This window comes from Gracilinanus agilis, chromosome 4, assembly GCF_016433145.1.
Source record: "Gracilinanus agilis isolate LMUSP501 chromosome 4, AgileGrace, whole genome shotgun sequence".
NCBI lineage: Eukaryota > Metazoa > Chordata > Mammalia > Didelphimorphia > Didelphidae > Gracilinanus > Gracilinanus agilis.
The window spans coordinates 200,498,727-200,513,104 of record NC_058133.1 but is presented as its reverse complement, the minus strand read 5'-3'; the positions used below and the strand labels follow the sequence as shown (position 1 = coordinate 200,513,104).

Genomic DNA, 14,378 nt, shown 5'->3' with positions numbered 1-14,378 from the left:
TATTGTATTTCAGGTGGAAGAATCTGGGGAACACGTGATCCTGGGCACTGGGGAGCTCTACTTGGACTGCGTAATGCATGACTTACGGAAGATGTACTCAGAGATAGACATCAAGGTAATGTCCTGTTCCTTTTCCCTAACCCTCCCGGGCCAGTAGCTTGGCTTCTAGTTCAAGACTGAATTTTACCAGTGAAAACTATGTATTTCTCCTTGAAAATTCTGGAGATGAAAGGGTACAATAAGATTCTGAATGACTAAATGAAGCTTGGTGGAAAGGTATCTAAACTATCCTATTCTCTTAGATCATTCCAGTGTTGGAACCCCAAACCAAAATTTTAGAAAAAATTCCTATCTTTTTAAAATCTTTACCTTTTGTCTTAGAATTGATATTAAGTATCAGTTCAAAGGCAGAATAGCAGATCACTGGGGTTAAATGACTTGCCTAGGGTCGCACAGCTAGAAAATGTCTAAGACCCAATTAGAATCCAGGACTTTCCATCTATAGGCCTGATATTCTTTCCACTGAAGCTATCTAGGTGCCCCAAGAGTTCCTTTATTTTTGAGAGAATCTTTACGAAAGAAGGGCATGTACCTTCTCTTCCCCACTCCCCACTTTTTTTTGTGAATTCTTCTTTTGGTACCAATTTAGTAGGGTGCTTTTATGTCTATCAGCCTTTTTCTCTACTCCTTTATTTCCTAACCTAGTTTTTGATAGGGCAAGGGAGCATAGATTAACACTGGGAATAAGGCTGTCATTTCTCTCTATTCCCTTGATGTTTTGCCCTCGAGGGCCTCATCACATGCCCACAGTGGTTAGTTGTAAGAAGAGAGTAGAAGCCAGATCTGATGGCTTCAAATCTCCAGGTCTGTCCCAAAGTCACCTTTATCTTTTCGCTTTTAGAATTATTTTATATTTTTCCCCAATTATATGTAATATTTTTAAACATTCATTTAAAAAACATTTTAATTACAGATTCTCTCCTTCCTTCCCTCTCCTCCCCCATTCTTAAGAAGGCAAACAATTTGATAACAATTATACATCTGTAGTCATACAAAATATATTGCCATCAAATATGTTTTACATGATAATACATGTATAACCCAGATTGAATCACTTGTCAATTCCAGGAGGGAGGAAGGAAGAAGGGAGGGAGACAACATGAGTCCTATAACTATGGAAAACTTATGTGGAACTTTGTTATTAAAATAAAATAGAGATAAAACATAAAATATATATTTCCATATTAACCATGTATAGACCCAAAAAAATAAAGTTTTTTCAAACATATGTTTCGGTGCATTCAGATTCCATCAGTTCTTTCTTTGGGGTTAGACAGCATTTTTCATCGTAAACGCTACAGGATAGTCTTGGATCACTACTGCTGAGAAAAGCCAAGTCATTCATAGTTGATCATCATATGATATTGCAGTTAGTGTGTATAATGTTCTCCCAGTTCTGCTAACTTCACTTTGCATCACTTCATATAAGTCATCTTTATCTTCTTAAATTCTATCCTTTGGGATCTGTTTCCCATTCCATAAAAAGTTTCTCTTAGTGATCACTAGAGTCTTTGTTCTCCCTCCATTACCTTGCTCTGGTACTGACAGCTCTGGCTTTCCAAAGGGATATGACTATGTGAAGACCTGTGGGAGGACTATATAATGGGTTATGAAATGGGCCAGATATCATGGGATCCTTGGGCCACCAGCAGCCCTTTAGGATTCCTCCTCTTTCATTTCTCTACTCTCTTTTTTGGTTTTCTGATGATAGTGCAAGCAGACCATATTTCCCTATAGTCTTCTTTTTAAGTTATTAGCTGCTGGGGGAATTCCTGAGAGGAATAGGTCCTAAAAAGCCGTTGATTTCTTTTGGGTGGGAGAGCACAGTCCTACTCCAATAAACCCTCTAACTACTCATCTTCACTTTTTTAGGTGGCTGACCCAGTTGTCACATTTTGTGAGACGGTGGTAGAAACTTCTTCTCTCAAGTGCTTTGCTGAAACACCCAATAAGAAGTAAGTAAGGTTGTCCCCTTGCTTAGGAGCTGATGCTTTCGGTTTGCATACAAACACTATTTTGTCTCTCCTGCCTTATAGAGTAGAAGGCAGGACTCTTAAAGTTATGAATTTGGCAAGAGTCAATGCTGCCTTCTCTTTGCCTTGTTTTGACCTTTCCTTATTAACTTACTTTTTTTCTATACAGGAACAAGATTACCATGATTGCTGAGCCTCTTGAGAAGGGTCTGGCTGAGGACATAGAGAATGAAGTGGTTCAGATCACTTGGAACAGGTGGGAATGAGGTTCTTGTCCAGAATTGAAGGGGAATTGGTCAAAGGGCAGACAGCAAAGAGAAGGTGCATCTGTTGACCCAGACCTCCTGGGAACTATGTAGTATGGTCAAAGGAGTGTTCTATCAGTGTCCCTCTGCTATTACTCTCATAATGTACCCATTTCCAGGGAAGAGAATAAGGAAGATTTCATTATAATCTGCTAGAGAAGAACACTTGGAAATCTGTTTTATCAAAAAGGCCATTCGGAATGGAGCTATGACCAACACCTCCACTTTCTCTTTCACTTCTCAGGAAGAAGTTAGGCGAGTTCTTCCAGACAAAGTATGACTGGGATTTGCTGGCTGCTCGTTCTATTTGGGCCTTTGGCCCTGATGCCACTGGTCCCAACATTCTTGTGGATGACACTTTGCCCTCAGAGGTACAGGGGAACTATTGGGTGGTTTGTTCATGAGAACTAAGTGAGGAGGAGACAGATCTCAATGAGAAGAGAGGATGAAAATGCTCTCCCAGTTCCTAAAAGAGCTTTGATATCCTCTCATGAAATAGAAGACCCCTCTGAGGTTTATCTCCCTTTTCTTATTCTACTCTAAGTTTGTTGGTCCCATGAATTACGATGAGAAGTGCAGCTGAGTTACCCTCATATTTCTCTACAGGTGGATAAAGCTCTGTTGGGCTCAGTGAAGGATAGCATTGTCCAAGGGTTCCAGTGGGGCACCAGAGAAGGGCCCCTCTGTGATGAATGTAAGTTCACGGGCTTCTCACCTGGCTAAAGGGAATTCTGTCCTCTCCCCATCTCTGAGACCTGTGCAATGCACTTAATGGCAAAGCAGAGGGCAAACCTTTACCTTGCTCCAAACCTCCTCATTCATTCTGTACCACATGCCTCCATTGGCACAAGTTAGATGTACCATTGTGTCTACAGATCCATAAGGTGCCTTTCGGATCTACTCAGGGGAGAGGGGAGACTTTGGGCCTGCATGGAAGGAAATAGCTAGCTATATTCTTACAAAGAAGTGGGCCACATTAGCCAGGCTTGCCAGTCTGTTAGAGAAGATGTAGTAGTCTGCTTTAGGCCTGAAACAGATACTAGCCATCTCCCTAAAACCCCTGCATAGCCTGGTAGAATTCGCTCCTTAAGATTTTCTGCTACATGCTGTTTTGATGAGCAGCAATTATTTTGCTCTCTTTCTCACTTGAATCACTATGGGATGTCTATGATTTTGGCCATTTTTGTCTCATACTCTACCCATTTCTCTTCATTCCCAGTGATTCGCAATGTGAAATTCAAGATCTTGGATGCAGTTGTTGCCCAGGAACCATTGCACCGAGGAGGGGGCCAGATCATTCCCACTGCCAGGAGGGTTGTCTATTCTGCCTTCCTCATGGTATGAGCAAACAAAATGGAAGGATTGGGGGGTAGTATCTTATCCATCTCTAGAAAGCACTTGACCTAGTCAACAACTGAGAATATCTGTGGGGAGCTGAGCTCTTAAGAGACTCCATACTCTGGCCTCACCCATCCATTCTTTTTGGTTCCCTTATTCACCTCTTCCCAAGCTGAAGACTTCTCTCTTTTGCCTATGTTGCAGGCAACCCCCCGTCTAATGGAGCCCTACTACTTTGTGGAAGTTCAAGCCCCTGCAGACTGTGTCTCTGCAGTCTATACTGTGTTGGCCAGGCGCAGGTGAGCAGATCTAGCATCCTTGGGAGAGATACCCCAGCTTTAATGGGGGAGGAGAAAGGAATTGTTTTACCCCACTCAAGACCAAGCATGCTGAGAAATTTCCCCAAAGGAAGAAGCAACAGGGAGTGGGTACCAAGCAGAGTTTCCTGCTTTTCCAGCTGCCTGTTCAGAGAGGTCCTTACTGACTCTTAGCTCTTAGTCATCTCCAGAATCAGACACTCAACCACTAGCTTGGGGAATGGTGGAAGTTGTTATCTGAAAAGTTGGGAGAAGTCTGAGAGGTGACCCAGGAAGGCCTCTAACTCTAATTCCAGCTGGATTCTAGCTCTTACTCCTTTTCCTAAAGAAATTTCTCCTATGGCCCTGTAAGGGGCACATTGATAACACTCTACCTAATGTCTAACCTCCAATTTTCTCTTTTATAAGTTGATAGCTTCAGTTTAGGGTAGATTTAGGGTTGGCCAATGATTAGTGCTTACTTGACCATGATAGCTAATATTCCCAGGGCATGGAGTTCAATTTCTGTCTGTGTTTCTCAGAGGCCATGTGACACAGGATGCACCTATCCCAGGCTCTCCACTCTATACCATCAAGGCCTTCATCCCAGCTATTGACTCATTTGGTTTTGAAACTGACCTCCGGACCCATACCCAGGGACAAGCCTTCTCTCTGTCTGTTTTCCACCATTGGCAGGTGAGTCTTAAAGGAAGGTGAGACATTGATCGGGCTCTGTTGAGATGGTTTGCACTCCAGGACTTTGGAGCCTTCGCTCTCTCATGTATGTGCCACTATGTTATAGATTGTACCTGGTGACCCACTGGATAAAAGCATTGTCATCCGTCCCTTGGAGCCACAGCCAGCTCCTCACTTGGCCCGGGAGTTCATGATCAAGACTCGTCGTAGGAAGGTACATGTTCCCATTCCCCAGAAACCACTCAGTGTCCATTCTTATGGATTCCTCTCCTGGTGGGCCAATGGGTAAAGCAGTATTTATGGCATGTGTGATTTCTACAACTTTCCTACCAGCTGCAGGCATTGGTGGGGATACTATTTTGCTAGGACAACAGGGACACAGAAAAAGTCTTCTCCTTTCCCTGAGAGAAATCATTGCTCTTTCTGAAACAGGCAGCCTTGTCCAGAGATTTGTATCAGCCCAACTTACGTTCTTCACCTTTCCTTCCCCCTCTACCAGAGAATAGATCATATTTGCCCCAGCTCTTACACTATCCTTTCCTTCCCCAACCCCAGGGTCTGAGCGAAGATGTGAGCATCAGCAAGTTCTTCGATGATCCTATGTTGTTGGAGCTCGCCAAGCAGGATGTTGTTCTCAACTACCCCATGTGAGCTGGGGCAGTGCTCTTGGCAGCTCCCCATACCTAGCCCTGGGCAGCACTTCCTGGACATCAGAGCCTGGGAGACCCAGCTACTTTGGCATCTTGGCCAAAGCAGCTTTGATTTTGGAGTTGTAGATGTGGGTCGGGAGAAATGCTAGTGACTTTTGATAGCCAGCAAAACATCTCAACAGACTCTCTGGACAGGAGAAACACTTGACCTCTTAGGTCTTTTGCCTCTGCTTTGCTCTATTCCTCAGAGGATGAGGCTCAAACCTCAGGGGAGAAGAAGAGAACGAACATGTTTGACCCTGAGAAGCCCTGTCCTGAGATTTATATGGAATTTTATTTTTACAAGTTTGACCCTAAACACTGTTTGTAAATGAACAGAATGTTCTGGTCCATGTCTGGTCATTTTCCTTTCATCCCCTTCCTTCTCTTAACCAAATCTCTGTAGCCTTGCTTTTTTCACCCTGGTACTTGCTTTGAGATGAAGAGATGTAGAGCCTGGTACATGTTGCTGCTGCCTCTGACATCTAGCTTGGGACTCCCCTTCGCTACTGATACCCAGGGATTGGGAAAGGGATTAATACTTGCAGCCTCTCTGAAATCAACATTTCTGTCACCTTTCTGATCATTTTTTTTTAAACCCTTCCATCTTAGAGTCAATACTGTGTATTATTATTCCAAGGCAGAAGAGCGGTAAGGGCCAGGCAATGGGGGTTGAGTGACTCGCCCAGAGTCACACAGCTAGGAAATATCTGAGGTCAGATTTGAACCTAGGACCTCCTAGGCCTGGCTCTCAATCCACTGAGCCACCCAGGTGCTCCCCACTTCATTTTTACTGTGGAAGGAGTTGGGGAGGGAAGATGAAGAAGTGATCTGGGATCCCTGATTCAGAACCCCATTTATGCTAACATTTTCAGTATGCCTGAATCTTTTCTAGGGATCCCCACTGACATCAGGGCAGAGTAGAGAGGATGCTGGATTTGGAATCAAAAGATCTGAGTTCAAATCCCAGCAGTTTCACTTACTATTTAGCTGAGAAGCCTGGATTTCCTTATTGCCAAAATGATGGGGGAGGGCCAGATAACCTCTTGTCCCTGCCAGTTGTAGTTCTATGATCCTGTGAACAAAGAGGCCAAAGTCCCCCATTTCCCCCCCAGACTCCCTCCCCTAAGCCCTCACACCAGCTGCCATCACTACCTACTTGGATGCTTCCCCGTGTCAAGAACAGGCTGTTGCTTATCCTCAGAAGCACTTTATTGGGAAGCATACAAGGGGCTCATTAAGGGAATCTGACTGTCCCAGCTCCATACGGCTCCTACTTCTCCTCACCATCGTGTGCTGTTCTCTTGATGTAGTCACAGTACATGGTGTACACCGCACCTGTATGAGAGCAAAGGACAGAGATGGCCCCTTGGGGTCAGAGCCTGGAGCAGGAGCTAGAAAAGCTTCTGCAGCCCTGGAGCACCACTGTCTCAGAGTCCCTGGGGGCTTCCTTCCTCTCTCATCTTTCTGCCCCAAGTCACAGCAGCTGCTCTGAACACCTGGCTGCTGTCTGCATCCCCTCCCCCACGGGCTTCTCGGAAGTGGGGTGCCCTGGCTATAAGCAAACCTAGACTTTGCTGCAGAGGTTCCCACCCTGAGCTATGATTCAGGTCTACATGCATAAGTGCAAAAGAGAAGAAATTGGAATCTGGTCCCTGAAGGCTAGTCCATGTTTGTGGCTCCTCCTGGGAAGCTAGACTATCCTCAGGGCTTGGAGAAGGGGTTTGGCCCCTTGTAGCCCCCCAAAGTGTCAGACATCAAGCTAGGCTTTGGGGGCTTTGCTTTGATGTCTACTCACCCAGCATGATGGCTCCCACAGCACAGGCCTGAGCTGCTACTCTGGTGTGGATCAGGTGTAGAGACATCTTGAGAGGGCCTCGGGCCTTTAGCCGGTAAATGCCATATGCTGTCACCACCAGGCAGCCCCCCAGGCCTGTACAAAGAGCGTGCCCCCAGTCAGAGTGGGATTCAGTGGACTTCAGCCCAGGTGGGCTCCAGACTGTTTCCCCTTCCTTACCCCACAACACCCTCTCTTATGGCCATGACTCACTTCAGCAAGCACATCCTCTATTCTATTCCAGGCACTCCCAGTGTTTCCATGTGGCCTGACAGCTTCTTTTAAAAACCCTTATCTAGGGGGCAGCTAGGTAGCTCAGTGGATTGAGAGCCAGGCCTAGAGATAGGAGGTCCTGGGTTCAAATCTGGCCTCAGACACTTCCCAGCTGTGTGACCCTGGGCAAGTCACTTGACCCCCATTGCCTACCCTTACCACTCTTCTGCCTTGGAGCCAATACACAGTACTGACTCCAAGACGGAAAGTAAGGGTTTTAATTAAAAACAAATTAAATAAAAACCCTTATCTGCCTTTAAATCAATACTAAGTATTGGTTCTAAGGCAGAAGAGCAGTGAGAGCTAGGCAGTGGGAATTAAGTGATTTCCCAGGATCACACAGCTAGGAAGAGTCTGAGAACAAATTTGAACCCAGGACCTCCTGTCTCTGGGTCTGGCTCTATCCACTTAGCCACCTAGCTGCTCCTGGCCTGACAACTTTTCCTGGTTTTCCCTGTTTCTTTTTAGGGTATCCCCCTAGGAACCTGGATCAGTGCTCACTCCTCTAACCCTTCCCGTAATTTCACCGAGAGTCTGTGTGCCAGCCAACCCCAGAGCTTATGTGCTAGTTTCTCTCCTCCTCCTACCCTGTTGGCACTTCCTTTGTTCCTCGATGGTTCAGTATACTTCTTTCTCTGTCCTCATACTTCTACTCCTGGTCATTTGTTGCTGGTCGTTACTCAGTGGGTAAGATTGGTCATTTTCTGGATCCTAGCCTCCAGTCACTTGGTTGGCTACTTTCCCCATTTCCCCATCCCCAACTCACCCACAGGTACCAGTGGTGACTCCCTGGACTTCCTCAATAACTTCGCAGAGACGCTGCCCTCAACATCGGGTGGCACACCCCAGTCCTTGTTAGCAGACATGGTCCTGGACCCAGATGCTCGGGCCCCAGCCCAACCCTGAAAAGATGTCTCCCACAGTCAGGATTTTTTTTTTTCTTTTCCTTTCTTCTTCCCACCTGTCTGGTGGGATGGAAAAGGAAGGTTCAGAAAGCTAAAGCCCTTCACCTCGTCTCTGAAAAAGCGGCCAATGTGTCCTCTTCAGTAGATGGCTAGCTGAAACCACACTGTCTGCCGTTTCCCATGTCATGTATTCACCAACTCTCTCTACAACTCCTTTTAGCTTTTCTCTCTCCTGGGCTTCGTTTCAGTGGTTTTTTTCCTGCTCCCCTCCCTCTCCTTCAGCTCCTTCTTTGACACTTGATTCCAAGCAGTCTGGAAGAAGTCATTCAGGGCAGAGAGGAGGGAGGGAGGAAAGAATAGGAAGCTTCATGGATCCCACTGGACCCAGAAGTAGTATGGACAGAGGCCCTTGTACCAAAGTACCAAAGAAAGAGAAAGATTCAACATTTTAATTAGTTCTCATTTACAGACTATTTTGAAAACAAGTTTATGCATTAGTTTTCTATCAAAGGGAACAAACTTGCCCCTGCTTCCTGAACTTTCCCCTCCTACCTTGCCCCTTTTCTCCCACTTCCCTCCCAAATTTTATGCCCCTCCAGGTGGGAAAAAAGTAAAAATCTTGTACCCAGGGTCCCCTGTTTTCTCCCTTTTAACCCTTGCTGGAGTACTTCAAGTCCCAGGCAACAGATCCTTAGTTCCCTAGTTTTAAGCACTGAAACATCCAGCTTTTGCTGAATCTAGACCTCCAAAGACCTAATTTTTCTCCCTCCTTAGGAACTGGGACTGATACAGATGAACTCTGCCCCAGCAGGGACATCAGAGGGTAGCTGAGCCACAGGGGAACCCTAGGATGATGGGCACATACCTTAGTGTTGGTAAAAGAAGGGGCTGTGGATAGCTGGCCCTGAGCCTGTGTTCCCTGTCCTAAAGCTGTTTAGAACTAGAGATAAACCACCACCATGGGGTCAGGAGAACAGTGGCTTGGGTTTTATGGAGATGTTGAAATGATGGAGGGGAGTGAAGAGAATGAGACTTCAGTCTTAACCCCCCATCTGCTGGGAACTCCAGGCCTGAGAAGGCTTGGGAGCAGATGGAGGCAGCAACAATAGGAACCTGAGCCATTCTGGTCTGTCTTCAGGCACCGGTGTACACCGGGATTGGAGCAGAACCAGACTTCCTTGTATTGGGTCAAATGGGAAATGAAGTGTTTTGGGGGAAGGGAATCGGGGACAGTTGATACCAGTTAGAGAAGGCCAGATCTCCCAGGCTTATGATTTTGGACACAGCATCCTGGGCCAGCTGCTGTCAAAACAGCCTCTCAGGTGCCCATGCTTGGCTGCTGGAACGTTAGAACTCCTAAGCCTTAGGGGTCCATGCTGTAGTACTTTCCTAAGGAGATCCTGGATTCGACCTGTGAGTAGGGAAGGGAAAGATGGGACCTCCTCAGGATCTGCCCACCTCCAGCACTCCTGTGGGCCCAAGAGGTTTCTTTCAGGTGGAAATATAGGAGCAGCTGGGACCCTCACCTTTCAAAAGATTCCTGAGGGGACAGCATGGAGAAGGTTTCAGAAAGCTGAACAGAGGCCAGTGCAGGCATCGGTCAGGATTGGCCATGAAGCCTGGGAATCTACAGGCAAGGCATGTCAGCCTTTATTAGCAAGAGAAAGAATCAGAAAGGTGGATCTTGGAAGCTGACCAGTAAAATGAGGATCCACCAATAGAGATTTCCTTTTCACTAGATGCCTTTGTTCTTTCCCTTTTGAATTCCCCTTGGTTTCCCTTCTCCCAGCTCCAGTCTCATCCACCAAAAGCCTAATGTTTGTCTCAGAAGCCTGGAAGGAGCCCCCTAATCGGCCCCAACCCCTCCCTGGGCCCAACATAAAAGCCTGGTGGGCTCACACTTCCAAGCAGGGAACAGGAAGTCACTGCACATCCCCATGGGCCTTCCCACCTCCCCAGGGTCTGTGGGAACTGGCCTCTTTCTTTCTCTCACACTTCCCTCTAGTCCCTTATTCCCAGCCGCCTAATCAGGGATTGAGGAAGATGCCCCAGATGGGCTTCCTCCCTCAGGGTTTGGAATCATTGAGAGGAGGACAGAGGAAGAGTGGAGGGCCCATCCCTAGAGGGAGAAGGCAGTGAGGGGGTTGGGGGGGGGAGGGAGCACACTGGGGTAGAATTTAGAATTCAGACATGGGCTATTGTGGCCCTAACTTGACTCACGGAAAGCCGAGCAGGCCTGGGCAAGTCCTCCAACCTCTCTGAACAGTTATTCTGTCTACTGGATTTTTAGAACAATCAGATAATGGCAGGGACTTGAGGGCACTTTGTCCACTGTAATAAGTCTCCTTCAGATCTAAAGCACACGAAGGGTTACTAAAATGAATTCTCCTGTACGTTAATATTGCCGGGATGGGGGGTGAGTAAGGAGAGTTGGGTCTTAACTTGGATCAGACCTTTATATATGTGTGTGTGTGTGTGTGTGTGTGTGTATGTACACATATACACATGTATATTATATATAAATATTTTTCTACAATTACATGTAATACCAATTTTCAACCTATGTTTCCCTAATTATAAGATCCAAATTATCTCCCTCCTTTCCCTCTTTTTGGAGATGATAAGCAATTTGATCTGAGTTATATACATATAGTATCATACAAAACATTTCCATATTGTAAACCAGAAAATATTTTTAAAACCCTTACCATCTATCTTAGAATCAATACTGTATATTGTTTCCAAGACAGAAGAACAGTAAGGGGTAGGCCATGGAAGTTAAGTGACTTGCTCAAGGTCACACAGCTAGGAAGTGTGAGGTCAAATTTGAACCCAGGACCTCCCATCTCTGAGCCTGGCTCTCAATCACTGAGCCACCTAGCTTCCCCCTAAAAAAAAGTTTTTAAAAATAAATTTAGCTTGTTACTTTTTTTTTTAAACCCTTACCTTCTGTCTAAGGCAGAAGAGTGGTAAAGGCTAGACAATGAGAGTTAAGTGACTTGCTCAGGGTCACACAGCTAGGAAGTTTCTGAGATCAGATTTGAACCCAAGTTATCCCAACTCCAGGAAGGGCACTCTATCCACTGTGATACCTAGATGCCCCCAGCTTGTTCCTTTTAAGAACATACCTTTTCCAAGGAAAGATTGGATTTTAAATCACTGATATAGTACCCCAGAGGAAAGAAAGGGGAAAAGAATAAGCATTAAACACCTATTGTGTGCCAGGCTCTCTGCTAAGTGCTATATAAATATTATTTTATAATGAGATTACATATGCCAGGAGTATATTGGTGTGTTTCCTATGGCCTTTTGGGTCAGAATCCTGTTATCCAGTTTTCCTAATACAAACCCAGCCTTCTCTGCTCCTTCTCAACTTTGGGTCCAAGACAATGTCCACTTGTAGTGACTGTCTGGGTACTAATTCAATAGATAGTCCCTTTCAGCTGTGTCAGAAGAGATAGGGACTAGACCCATGATGGTGAACCTATGGCATATGTGCCAAAAAGAGCCCTCTCTGTGGGCATGTGAACCTTTGCCTGCCAGAATTCATTATTAGAAAGACAGAGGGCCTCAGGCAGAGCTGCTCCCCTCCCCTCTCCACCATGCCTGATGACATTCTCCCCTTCCCCCACCCCTCTGCCCAGCAGCCAATGGGAGTGCACAGGGGGGAAGGTGAGCAACTCACAGGTAGCAGAGCTGGAGGAGAGCAGAGTGCTTGGGCCACTCCCCTCCCCAGCTCTACCCTTGCTGAGGACATTCCTCACTTCACCTGCCCCTCTACCCAGCAGACCAATGGGCGCTCTTCCTCCCCTGTGTGGGTTAAAGGTGGGGGCAGGGCATGGTACTTGGTCTCCAAAAGGTTTGCCATCATTGGACTAGACCTATAATTTTTACTGGTAAAGGACCATGGTGGCGAATGTATAGTACACATGCCAGAGAGAGTTGCTCCCTTCCCCCTCTCCAAGTGCCTGAGGACATTTCTCACATGACCCACCCCTCTGCCCAGCAGCCAATGGGAGCACTTCCTCCCTCCCCTATTTGGGGTAAGGCAAAGGGGGGAAGGGGTGCGGTTCACATATGGCATGAGAGTTGCAGTTTGGGCACTCGGACTCTAAAAGGTTCACCATCACTGCTCTAGGGAATTCCTGAATGAAGAAATGTCTCTTCCTCCACAATTTAGAGTCTTAGTTGCCTGGCGCACAGAGGGATTAAGCAATTTGCCCAGAGCCCACGCTGTGGCAGAGATGGAATCTGGGCAGTAGGGCCTTCTTTTGCATTTTGGGGTTTTTTCTTCCCTGTGTGGGCTATATTAGGTCCCTTGAGTGGCCATGGAGCTCATTGCGGTGATCCTGTTAGCATTCTGGGACTTAGTCAATAAAGCACAAAGTCATCCACAAAAGACCTCCCTATCTCTGAGCAGTCCCTCCATTTGGACCCTGAGCAGGACAGAAGGAGAACAAGTTCAGCGAGGGTGGCTCCCTGTTTTACGTCTCTTTTGATACTGTTAAAGATACTAGTATGGCTGTAAATCATGGAGCATCCTCACCTCCAGAGGAAAAGGAAGGGATACACATGGAAGGTAGAGTAAATTGTGACAGAATTCTCAGCAGTCACCTGTGTGCTAGAGATAACATAAAGGACACCATCTAGAAGTATGATGGAAAAGGAAATAGAACCATCCTGAAGGGTAACTCATACAGCCCAAATGCTTCACCGGTTCCCATGGAATGTCTAAAGACCCCAAAGAAAGCTCCAGAACATTGGATAGGTCTGTGGAATATTTAGGAGAAAATACGAACAAATGAGAAGGGTGAATGGGTTGTGAGCTCATAGCATAATTAGCATTATTGGAGGGAGTCCTTGAATAAATGAATTCACAGACCACATGGACCACTACATAGTAGGAGCAACTAGGTGGTTCGGTGAATAGAGCCATTCCTGGAGTCAGCAGAACCTGGGCTCAAATATGACCTTAAATGCTTCTTAGCTGAGTGACCCTGGTCAAATCACTTAACCCCAAATTGCCTATATCTTACTGTTCTTCTGCCTTAGGACCAATAATTAGTATCAATTCTGACAGAAGATGTGTTTTAAAAAATTAAAAATTTGTTAAAAATAAGCATACATAGTACATGCAAAGCAGTTTGATCTTCTAAGCCTGATGAACATGCTATGGGAAAATTTGGAGCAAAGATCATGTCACCTTCTTCCAAAATCCTACATAAAATTTCCCCAGAGGAGGCCCTCTGGATGTGTAGAGTATATAAAGGACAAATCAGCTCATTTCCCTCCCTCCTATGCTCCCCCCAGATCTTAATAATTTAGTCCAATTGAGCTATTTACCCAACTTGGGACGTGCAAACCCAAGATATGAGCATGGAATTAAAATAAAATCAATATACTGTATACAATTTGGCCAGAGATGGGAGGAAGGGAATTGTAAGAGGCCAAATTCTGGCTTGTACTTGGGGACATTGGCTACAGAGGAGAAGAGCAGCTTGGGAAACAAGTAATCAGGATAGAACAGAAGCTTAACTATGAATCTGGTAATTTGTTTTATTTATTTATTTAACCAACTACATGTAATAAATTATGACGAGTTTATATTTTAAATTTTTTAAATTTATTTTTAAAATATTTTCCATGTTTACATGATTCATTTTCTTTCTCTCCCCTCTTCTCTCTCTCAGAGCTGACAAGCAATTCTACTGGGTTGTACAAATGTACTTGATACCTATTTCCATATTATTCATTTTTCCTATAGAGCAATCTTTTAAAGCCAAAACCCCAATTTGTATACCCATATATACATGTGATAAGTGATGTCATGTTTTTCTTTTGCATTTATACTCCCATAGTTCTTTCTCTCAATGAGGATAGCATTCTTTCTCATAAGTCCTTCAAGAGTGTCCTGGATTATTGCATTGCTACGAGTAGTAAAGTCCATTACATTAGATAATTCCACAGTGTTTCACTTTCTGTGTACAGTGTTCTCCTGGTTCGCTC

The 14,378-nt window shown here is 45.4% G+C and overlaps 2 protein-coding genes across 3 annotated transcripts in view; one reads left to right on the top strand and one right to left on the bottom strand.

Annotated features, from left to right (window-relative positions):
- The window catches only part of EFTUD2 (elongation factor Tu GTP binding domain containing 2), a 46,556-nt gene extending 40,863 nt beyond the window's left edge, over positions 1-5,693 (top strand). For both annotated transcript variants that reach the window (XM_044676558.1, XM_044676557.1), the window contains exons 18-27: positions 14-115; positions 1,933-2,015; positions 2,203-2,289; positions 2,583-2,709; positions 2,945-3,032; positions 3,558-3,676; positions 3,881-3,975; positions 4,515-4,668; positions 4,775-4,882; positions 5,224-5,693. In XM_044676558.1, the coding sequence (XP_044532493.1) occupies positions 14-115; positions 1,933-2,015; positions 2,203-2,289; positions 2,583-2,709; positions 2,945-3,032; positions 3,558-3,676; positions 3,881-3,975; positions 4,515-4,668; positions 4,775-4,882; positions 5,224-5,319 (1,059 nt within the window). In that variant the 3' untranslated portion in view covers positions 5,320-5,693. The remainder of the gene's footprint in view (positions 1-13; positions 116-1,932; positions 2,016-2,202; positions 2,290-2,582; positions 2,710-2,944; positions 3,033-3,557; positions 3,677-3,880; positions 3,976-4,514; positions 4,669-4,774; positions 4,883-5,223) is intronic.
- An 855-nt stretch (positions 5,694-6,548) lies between these two features.
- Positions 6,549-8,658, bottom strand: HIGD1B (HIG1 hypoxia inducible domain family member 1B). The gene is made up of 4 exons (XM_044674228.1): positions 8,478-8,658; positions 8,234-8,369; positions 7,156-7,290; positions 6,549-6,695 (listed from the first exon to the last, which is right to left on the bottom strand). The coding sequence occupies exons 2-4, from the start codon at positions 8,331-8,333 to the stop codon at positions 6,631-6,633; spliced, it is 300 nt and encodes a 99-aa protein (XP_044530163.1). The 5' UTR covers positions 8,334-8,369; positions 8,478-8,658; the 3' UTR covers positions 6,549-6,630.
- Between the last annotated feature and the right edge of the window lie 5,720 nt (positions 8,659-14,378).

Coding starts and splice junctions, on each gene's coding strand:
- HIGD1B (XM_044674228.1), bottom strand. CDS start 8,333: ATGTCTGCTAACAAGGACTGGGGTGTGCCACCCGATGTTGAGGGCAGC. Junction 7,291..8,233: donor GTCACCACTGGTACCTGTGG/GTGAGTTGGGGA, acceptor CTCTTTGTACAG/GCCTGGGGGGCTGCCTGGTG. Junction 6,696..7,155: donor TGTGGGAGCCATCATGCTGG/GTGAGTAGACAT, acceptor GCTCTCATACAG/GTGCGGTGTACACCATGTAC.